This window comes from Fukomys damarensis, unplaced genomic scaffold (assembly GCF_012274545.1).
Source record: "Fukomys damarensis isolate Sample0158 unplaced genomic scaffold, DMR_v1.0_HiC HiC_scaffold_17, whole genome shotgun sequence".
Lineage (NCBI taxonomy): Eukaryota > Metazoa > Chordata > Mammalia > Rodentia > Bathyergidae > Fukomys > Fukomys damarensis.
Genome location: NW_022900929.1, coordinates 44,361,768 through 44,372,890, shown reverse-complemented (window position 1 = coordinate 44,372,890; position 11,123 = coordinate 44,361,768). Strand labels below are relative to the sequence as shown.

The window sequence follows — 11,123 nt, the reverse complement described above, 5'->3', positions numbered from 1 at the left end:
TATCCAATAAGATAATTGTTCAATATTTTTCTTATTTTGTAATGTCTGGCTTTGGGATCAGGATTGAATTATCCTTGTAGAACTGTATGACAAATCTTTCTGATTTTCACATTTCTAGAAAATTTTGTAAAGAAGTATCCTTTTTTCTCTAAATATTTGGTAGTTATTATCAGAGAAGCCATTAGTACTTGAAGGTTTCCTTATGAAAGTTTTTGAAATTACAAATTCAAAAATTTTACTCATTGTATTTCTTTCCAGAATTTATCTTTCTTCTTGTGTTTTTCTAGCATTACCCATTTTATAAATACTTCACATATAATTTCTCAAAATATTTCTTAAAAATATTTTTAGTTTTAAGATCACCCCTCATGTTATTACTGTGAACTTCATTATATTCACAATGGCTCCTGGACTTATATTTTACATGTTGTTTTTCAAATAAAGTCAGCTCCATCTGGCAGAGTCACAGAGGTTCCAGAATGTCCTGTATGCCAAGGTCACATGTGCAAACCTCCATAACATGGTACCAAGGCCAACATGGGAGAGTGAGAAACATCAGCCATGATATTTTTGTCTTGGCCCTACAGGAAAATAAAACATCTGTGTAGCAGTGGCAGAACAGAGAAATGGCCGGACAATGAGTTGTAAGGGGAGATGGTTGTTCCTTTGTGCTAGGCTGCCAATGCAATACAGAGCTGACAGCAAACACTGGGGAGCGAAACACCTCTTGTTAATAAGACACAGACTCCCATTTTATGCAAAGCTGGGAGAGTTTTCTGGAATAGATGTTCCTTGATTTGTCATATGGCCTCCAGTTATTTTACAGATGTTTAAAGGTTTCTGTTTAGTGTGAATGTATCTGAAAGAATTGTGCAATTTTATTGCAGTTATGTCTTTGTCATAATGACTTCATTTTATTTTCCTATGCACAAGAGTAAGTTTGCTGGGCACTTTGATAGCTTTATTGTTAATTTTTTGAGGAACATCTGTGTAGTTTTCCATAATGATCATAAAATGATCATAAGAAAGGGAGATGATCAAATTAAGTGCTAAATATTTAAATTTTAAAAAATATTATGGTAAAAGCCACATGGCCATCAACCCCCCTGAACATAGCCTTTCTTTTGACACACTCCATCATTAGTGACATTTTCTGAAGCATTTTTGAAAGTCTTTTTTCATGTTTGAAAATCTTTTTTCATATTTCTATAAGTTGTGATAAAAAATGTGAATGCACTGTCAAGTACCACCAAGGGAAAGGCAGGCTCATAAAAATAGGATCTTCTGATCTACCTTATTCACTGGATCTGACACCAGCCATCATGTAGCTCTTTCTCAAAGTTAAAATGGCCCGTACGAAGTAAACATTTTGTTGGAGTGCTACTCAGCCATGAAGAATGATAAACTAGAGATATTTATAGCTAAATGGATGCACACTGAGGCCATACACTTAAGTGAAATAAATGGGACACACGTGTAAATACCAAATAGTCTCTCTGGTGTGAGAAACTGAAAGTATAAATAAGGATCAAAATGTATAATAGTTAATGTGAAATAGGAAGATAAGCTCCAAAGGGGTAGGGGATGGGAGCGTGGGAGTGGTGGAGAAAAGGAAAGGAATAAGGAATATATATGAGGAAAAAAATGGAAACAAAGTCTTTGCAAATAAGGTGGAGTGGAAGGTTTGAATGGAGGACAGGGGAATGGGGAAAAAATAAGAACCAAGATATATCATGTAAAGGTAAAAATTTCCAGTCATGAATGTCAGTATACTATATACCTAAAATGTACCAGTAAAATTAATTTAAAAAGGTAAACATTGTGAATTGACTCAGGATATTGAGCTAGGTGAAACTAAAGACATTTCTACCAACAGGGTTCAAGGATTCTCTTTCCTCCACACCCTCATTAGCATTTATTATTTAGGTCTTCATTTATTGACAAAATAATTTAATTACTGTTACAATAATAATGATAAAATAGATTCAATTTTAACAAATTTTCTACATATGCATTCAATATATAAAAATGTACTTTGCTTTTATATAACAGGAATAATCTACTAAAATCTAATTCAATGGAAAGTTCTCTCATTGTAACACCATAATAACAAAATATGATGACTGCAAATTAATCAAAGATATTAGATTGCTAAATTTTATAAAAGAAATTATAATTAGATATAAGTTCATACATTAAATAATCAAAATCATAGGGTGGTTTGCAAAATTTAATTTATAAATTCATCCAATTTTAATTGATATTCTACATTTGCTTTTGTAGAATTTGACAACTAATATTAAAATTAAGTGGAAGAGTTAATTAACAAGAACTATGGTCATTTAAATATGAAAGATTTTGAATGCATTGTTTAACTGTGTTGAATGGAAACTGAAGATAGTGCAATCGAACTATATAGCCAGCCAGAGGATGGGAATACTTTTTCATGCTTGTTTGTATGTGAATATTATGCAATTATGTTGTAACAGTTGAAGTTATGCTGGTACTGTGCAGTCTAGGCAATGTCATTCTAGAAATTAAAAGGTTAGAGGTTAATAACCTATAAAGTACATTTATAAACAATTACATTCTACTTAAATTTCACTCTGGGAACATAAAATGGTTAAAGATAACAAATTAGGTTGAAGTTTCCTTATGTCATTTAACATTTTATAATTAGAAAAGTATAACTGACTAAAAGATTATTCTATACTAAGATGAACAATTTAATGTGTTTCAGAGAAAATAAAAATTAATACTTCTAACATAATTATGTCATCATGATTGTTGTACTAAACTATTATGCTACCCTTGATCTCAAGTTTTCTCTTTGAAACTTTATAATTTTTATGTATTAACATTCTGAAAGGATTCAACTCATAAGCCAACCATGATTGACAGTCTCCTCAGACAGGGATAAATCTTATCATTTAAAAGGCAATAAACTTTGACAAATAAAAAAAAAGACACTAAAGATAGTGTAGTACTGTCTTAGCGAGACAAAAAGCTCAGTGGAACAAAGACAGACCAAGTACAGACCAAGGCGGTATGTGAATAATTGATATATACAAAGAAGACATTATAATCCATAAGGAAATGCTATTCAATAAATATTATTTGGATGATTGTTTATAATCAGTTGAAAATAAATTCAAGTGATTGTCTTTAGTTTTGCTGTTCTGGCTGCCTTGATGTCTTGAATTGATTCAAAACTTTTACTGTTTGAGGTCATTTTCAAACAAGGAAGAGCCAGAAGTTGAACACACAATACCACAGCCAGTGAATGACCTTGATGGAGCTTCCTCATAATGCTTTTTCAAACCTGCCTTTCCCATTGGATGGCATAGACCACAGCATTCACCATATTTGTGACCACACACTGTAAAGGCAACCACTAAACAGGAGTTCCAGAACTGATAAAGAAAGTAAAAAGAAGGATGGGAAGTGTGGGTGAAGCAAGGGGTGGTTTCTGAGGAAGAGTAATGGCGATGTGTCTTTTATTGTGATGCATTTTTAAAAAGCATTTGTTTTGATTACACCTTGTATGCATATATGCTGAAATGAACCATTTATAAGAGGAAACAATTGGAAAGATTGTGAATGCCCTCCACAGGAGGATAGTTAACTATATTTCAGCATGAAACAAAAGTCACTGTAATCGTTAAAAGGAAGCAAATAAGGTGACATGTACTAAACACATCATCCTTAAAAATATAAAACTGAGTGAAAATAAAAACTCTTCATCTTGATAAAAGTCATCTAGATCTGTCTGGAGCTGATGTGTAAAGGTTAGAGGTTAATAACCTATAAAGTACATTTATAAACAATTACATTCTACTTAAATTTCACTCTGGGAACATAAAATGGTTAAAGATAACAAATTAGGTTGAAGTTTCCTTATGTCATTTAACATTTTATAATTAGAAAAGTATAACTGACTAAAAGATTATTCTATACTAAGATGAACAATTTAATGTGTTTCAGAGAAAATAAAAATTAATACTTCTAACATAATTATGTCATCATGATTGTTGTACTAAACTATTATGCTACCCTTGATCTCAAGTTTTCTCTTTGAAACTTTATAATTTTTATGTATTAACATTCTGAAAGGATTCAACTCATAAGCCAACCATGATTGACAGTCTCCTCAGACAGGGATAAATCTTATCATTTAAAAGGCAATAAACTTTGACAAATAAAAAAAAAGACACTAAAGATAGTGTAGTACTGTCTTAGCGAGACAAAAAGCTCAGTGGAACAAAGACAGACCAAGTACAGACCAAGGCGGTATGTGAATAATTGATATATACAAAGAAGACATTATAATCCATAAGGAAATGCTATTCAATAAATATTATTTGGATGATTGTTTATAATCAGTTGAAAATAAATTCAAGTGATTGTCTTTAGTTTTGCTGTTCTGGCTGCCTTGATGTCTTGAATTGATTCAAAACTTTTACTGTTTGAGGTCATTTTCAAACAAGGAAGAGCCAGAAGTTGAACACACAATACCACAGCCAGTGAATGACCTTGATGGAGCTTCCTCATAATGCTTTTTCAAACCTGCCTTTCCCATTGGATGGCATAGACCACAGCATTCACCATATTTGTGACCACACACTGTAAAGGCAACCACTAAACAGGAGTTCCAGAACTGATAAAGAAAGTAAAAAGAAGGATGGGAAGTGTGGGTGAAGCAAGGGGTGGTTTCTGAGGAAGAGTAATGGCGATGTGTCTTTTATTGTGATGCATTTTTAAAAAGCATTTGTTTTGATTACACCTTGTATGCATATATGCTGAAATGAACCATTTATAAGAGGAAACAATTGGAAAGATTGTGAATGCCCTCCACAGGAGGATAGTTAACTATATTTCAGCATGAAACAAAAGTCACTGTAATCGTTAAAAGGAAGCAAATAAGGTGACATGTACTAAACACATCATCCTTAAAAATATAAAACTGAGTGAAAATAAAAACTCTTCATCTTGATAAAAGTCATCTAGATCTGTCTGGAGCTGATGTGTTGAGTCCTCAGTCGGCTCATGGCTGATTTCATCTCTTGATTCCTCAGAGTGTAAATAACTGGATTCAGCAAGGGAGTGATAACAGAATAAAACACAGAAAGAAACTTATCCACTGAAAAGCTACTGAATGGCCAAGCATAAATGAAGATGCATGGCCCGAAGAACAGAGTGACCACTGTGATATGAGCAGACAGTGTGGACAGCGCCTTGGAGAGTCCACCTGAGGATCGACGTCGCACGGTCACCAGGATGACAGTGTAGGAAACGAGCAAGAGCACGAAGCAGATGAAAGACAGAAGTCCACTGTCGGCGATGACCAGCAACTCCAGCACATAGGTCTCAGTGCAGGCAAGCTTTATCACTAGGGGGAGGTCACAGAATATGTTGTCGACCACATTGGGGCCGCAGAAGGGCAAAGTGGCCATGAAAACCATCTGGCTCATGGTGTGCACAAAGCCAACCGCCCACGACAGCAGCACAGAGCCCAGCAGCACCCTGCGGTTCATGATGGCTGTGTAGTGCAGAGGTCTGCATATTGCAACGTAGCGATCCACGGCCATGACTATGAGCAGAGTCATCTCGCTGCCCCCTAAGAAGTGGAGGAAGAACATCTGAGCCATGCAGCCCCACAAGGAAATAGTTTTGTTCTCCCTGAGGAAGTCTATGATCATCTGAGGAGTTGTGATGGTGGAAAGAGACATATCAAGAAAGGAGAGATTTCCAAGGAGGAAGTACATCGGTGTGGAATGAAGGTGAGTGTCAAAGGTTATAGTGATCACAATTAAAATATTTCCACCCAAAATTGCTGCATAGGCCAACAGAAACATGAAAAAGAAGAAGATATCAAGTGGCCAATTGCTGGTGAGTCCTAACAAAACAAACTCAGATATCATTGAGCTGTTCTTCATATCCATCTAGGAAGGAGTTTCCAAAGTATTTAAGGTCAAAATGAAGGGCAAAAGGTGGTCAGTTCTGGTGACTTTAAGGGTATGGACATATGGAGAAAGAACAGAGATAAAACAGACGTTTATTAAAAATACATTTTAATGATTAATACAAGTGACATTGACATTATTGCATTTCTTTTCAGACAGAAAACCACAAAATATGAAATATTTATTTTAAAATTCTTTTAATTCAGCTTTCAGGTAGAGATTTTTGTCTCTGTTTACATTTGTTGTTTTTATCCTGAGTTCAGGAATTCAATGTGGCCAATAAGCAAAATGAGTCAAAGTGGCTATTAGTCAAATGAGTGAGCTGAAATTGTAAGAATACACTGTACTTCGTGATGCTTTGTATTCACTCTTTTTCATTTATCTATGCTGAAATATTCAAATATGTGTATGTGAGTTTAATTATATACACAACTCAATAAATTATGGCGCTTTCTCTTATCAGCAATGCTATATTCTCCACCTCCCTTTCACCATAAAGAATAGTCCAATAACTTCACTCCTGCATATTTAAACAGGCTATGCTTCTTACAGACTTCTCTACAAATGAAAGCCACCTCATCCTTATAGGAAGTTTGTGGATAATAATAGAAGTATTTCTTCTTGTTAAGATCTGTTTTCCCCCCTTTGGAATACTGTTCTGATTCCTACTTTATTTCTGAGCAGGAGTCTTGACTTGTACTGTCCACTCCTGTTTATTTTCCTGAACACATTCTTGCTGAACTCTTGGGTGAACTCTTCCTTTCTTTTCACTCTGTGTTCTCTATTTAGATAGACTCTCTTTATCTAAACTATCTAAATCTAAGCCTTTGAAAACTGTGTTGGTTTCATTGTCTCCTAAATGCTGATCCTTTCTTCTTCATGGCAATGTTTTACTCTGATGTTTTAGACCTGTGCTGCCTGGCTCTGCACTAATTTTCTGATTCTTCCTTCACCCATTGCACTTCGGGTTTTTCTTACATTGCACTAACACTGTAGGCTTACTTCTAATTTGTGTGTGTGTGTGTGTGTGTGTGTGTGTGTGTGTGCGCGTGCGCGTGCGCTCGTGTGTTGCTTTGGATCTTCTGGTCTTAGCTTTCCTTTTTTTTTCAAGCTAAGTAGTAGGGCTACCAAATACACAACACAGATAGACACAAATAGACATATCAATGTAAATGCACAGGCTTGTATTCTGTTCTGGCTCTGGAGCACCAGAACAGAGGCAGTAATCTACATATTCTGACTCTGAGTTTTTTGGTTCTATATTTGGTCAGAAGACACTGTGTAAGCCAAATATCTGAATAATAACTTCTGCAAAAGCAAAGTTTAATTCTGCTCTCAGCCTCAGAATTAATAAGGGAAGTACACTCTTAACCCTTAAGAATATTGATACGTTTCTGTAAAAGTAAAATAATAGCAACTGTTTAGCCTCATAAATAATTTAAGGTCTCTAATAGGTACTTCATGTTGAATATATTTATAGATTTTAGTGAACATTTATAGGTGCTATGTATGTGGATTGATGACATTATACATTTTTAATTAATCTCCTTTTTTGGTGTTAGGATACTCAAACTAGGGCTGGGAATTTAGCTCAGTGTTTCCACCACCTTTCCTGCAAGCACAGAACCTGAGTTCGATCCCTGGTATCCCTCCCCGACAAAAAAAGAGAATACTCTAATAAGGACCACAGAGGCATTTCACTGTGGAAGAATATTGTTCTCTTTTTTTAGTACAGTGACAATTCTCTAGTAGTCAACCTTATAAAGAAATATTTTGATCATCATTGGTATGGAACTCATGCAAAAATTGAGTCTTTAGGCCAGTTAAGAAATTGCAAAGTATAGTCCCAAATCTCAAAATACTAACAGGAGAAAATCTTGAGAATTCTCACAATAGAAAAATTTTAAATTACTGTATAATATAGAAGAATTATGAACCAAAACTGTATTTATTACTTTGGGTTTAAAATCTTTTATAAATTTAAATATCTGTACATTATTTAATATTTTCATGTACTTCATATGCAAATTTATAAAATTTATAAGTACTTAATGAATATATTTTATAAGTATACATAAAAATCTATGCCTTATCTAACTATAGATTGTTGGACTGAAATTTGATAAAGTTCATTCATTATGGCAATTTTATATATTACAAAGATTATTTTTGAAAGTATATGTACTTTTTTACTCAGTAACACCTAATAGCTTAGAATTGGAAATGCTGACCTTCCTAAATGAATGCAGGAAACATAGAAAATTTATATTTTTAGTAGGACATGTGACACAAATAACAATATATGAAAAAGGCATAATGTAATGAAATATAATTGCATAAAATTGGATCAGGCAGTGCTTAGTTTTGTTTCAGCAGGAACCATGTCTGAGAATGACCTATGATAAGATGAAGAGCCCAGCTTTTCCAGTGGATTAAAAATGAAAATTCCCGCAGTCCTTTCAACTGTGGTATAGGGAAAAAATAAATGGGATGAGTAGTACTGTGTATATCTGCTCTGTAACTAATATATTTCCATGGAAGCACTTAAGAAGCAAAGTTAGTAGGTATGGCAATGTGTGATGGACAATTTTCCTTTTATAAGAATAAGAACAACATGGCTTCTGTTGTGTGAATTTTAATATATTTCCTACTCATGAAACTACTAAGCCATAAGTGAATAAGATAATCTAGGGGTAATGTTTGTTTCACACTAATAATTTTATGGAAAGTGAAAAATCAAAAATGCTGAAAAGTAATTACTAAAAATACTTCCTTACTAAAATAATACAATTGAACTTTTAACAGAAGAATAGGTCTACACTGAAAGTATGCAGTCTTTATTCTCATGTATTGATAACATAAATGAAGTACGGATATATCTATTTTTGAGACAGTTAAAAGTACCAGTGGATCTAGAAAAATGGGATTAATTCTTATATTCAAATATTGTCAAATGAATAGAGTAGTAGTATGAGTAGACATTTGTATTGACTAAAATGTTATATGACTGCAATCAAGAAAATCAGTACAGAATTAAAAGAAAATAAAAACAAATTGAGTTAAGATAATCATTTATTTCATCTGATATTTCCTGGCTGATTTCTGAATTAAAATAAATGTTTGATGAAGGAAAATAAAAAAGTAGATAATACTAAAGCTAAATAAATATTTCTCAATTGTCTTGACCTGAGGTTTTATTAGATTAAATATCAGATTTGTCACAAATACTAATGTAGGTAAGGAAGAACTTAGATTTCCATTATTTTAATTTACATCTTCTTTTGTCTTCCATGGATTAAACTAATCCAAATTTAAATTTCAAAAGTGAAGTTCTAAGTATAAATCTGAATCCTGGAATCAAGAATACAAATAGTACTTATTGCAAAATGCTTTTTTGCTTCTTTTAGCAACTGGATTCATTTGTTGAGATTCTAACTGACAAATTTGTGTTTTTTATTTTTATTCTCATGATCAGAGTATGGTTTCCATTTGGATACAAGTTTTACACAAAATTTCTTTTCTCAAAATACATAATTCTAATTTAATAATTCTGTAATTTAAACTTACCAATTTTGGCTGAGGAGTGGCCTCTCTAAGACACAGGGAAGTTCTGACCACATCTTTCTTATCTTTTTTGCCCACAGTAAAAAATATTTGCAAAATAAATAATTACTGAAAAGGAAGCATATATATTAACATGTAGTAGTGATGAAGCCCCAGGGGCAATTATTAAAATAAACATTTTGGTTTTTTCTTGTGTTCAGAGAAAGGACTTACTCTCTAATTACCTAAGTGATCATGACTTCATAAAGTGGCTCAGCTATATGAATTTTCTCTAGCAAGTACTGTCTCTAGAAAGCACTGATTCAAGTAGTTTGATCGGTGTAATTTGAAAATATACATAGTGGGGCCAGGGATTTAGCTCAGGGATTCCACCACCTGCCTTGCAAGTGCAAGGTCTTGAGTTCAATCCCTGGAACAAAAACAAAAGAAAACAAAACAAAAAACAACCCCACAAAATATACATAAAAATGAACCTGTCATAGGTCATGGACTTGAAGACATAAAATTTATTTTTCTTTTGATTCATAAATATGAAGATTTATAATTAATTTGATAATTGTTTTATCCAAGTAAATTCAAAAAATACTGTGTAAGCTGAGCATGGTCTATATGGAAATTTATGGACAAGTGACAAAGTTTTTAACATAGAAAAAATCTCCTTACCACATAAGGGAATTGAGGGTAAAAATTTCATGATTCTGAATGACTTTTATTGGTTTACAGTAAGTGATCAGTACTCAGGGACACTCGCAATAAACCACTCAGAAGATTTATCCTTCTTTTTCATCCAAACTTGTGCCCAGAGGAGTACAATGTCCATACAGGCTTTTGAGTCTGCCAGGTGCTTTCTCCTCTCTCAGGCAAGATTTTCCTCACCATCTGGAGCCTGACAAAAATCCATATGCAGCATGAGCCAAGGAAACTGTCAGTTATCTGCACTCACAACTTTTCTGGTGCTACATCCAGGGCTGCCTGTAAATGCACATTGCCTGAGCGAGTTGTATCCCAACTGGTGGAGTGATTACACAAACCCTTATACTTTAGGCCACTGAGATATTTGAAGTCATTGCTGACACTGGTTACAGTGGAAGAAGCTGTACAGAAACCACACTACTGTACACTAAAACCAAACCAACATAGCCATCCTCACTGACATCCTATAGCACATCACACATCACCAGGCTAAGTCTTTCTATTGTGACAACCACCCTATAAAATTAATAAAGGCAATTGATTTGCCAGTTGTACAGATATTCATATAGGTATAAAAAAAATAAGAAAGAAATATAATATGTTTATATAAACACAATAACTGTCTAGGAACAGACCCCAAAAGAAAATAATGAAGTTGATGGAGCATTGCAAATAATGTTAAGCAAAATCAATGAAATACAAAAGAATATGGAAAGACATTTCAGAGATTAGAAAAATAATAATATGAAAAAGGATCATTAAAAAAAGAACCAAACAAATGTGGGAGCTGAAGAATTCAGTGAATAAAACTTACAAAAAAAAAAAGTTGGAGGGCCAGGGATTTAGCTTAGTGGCACCACCCCAGCTGTACAAGTACAAAGTCTTGAGTTCGATCACTGGTAC

General features: G+C 33.7%; 1 protein-coding gene across 1 annotated transcript; it reads right to left on the bottom strand.

The window, feature by feature from the left end:
- Positions 1 to 5,003: 5,003 nt before the first annotated feature.
- Positions 5,004 to 5,942, bottom strand: LOC104849706 (olfactory receptor 4L1). Its single transcript, XM_010606234.1, has one exon. The coding sequence runs from the start codon at positions 5,940 to 5,942 to the stop codon at positions 5,004 to 5,006; it is 939 nt and encodes a 312-aa protein (XP_010604536.1).
- Positions 5,943 to 11,123: the final 5,181 nt, after the last annotated feature.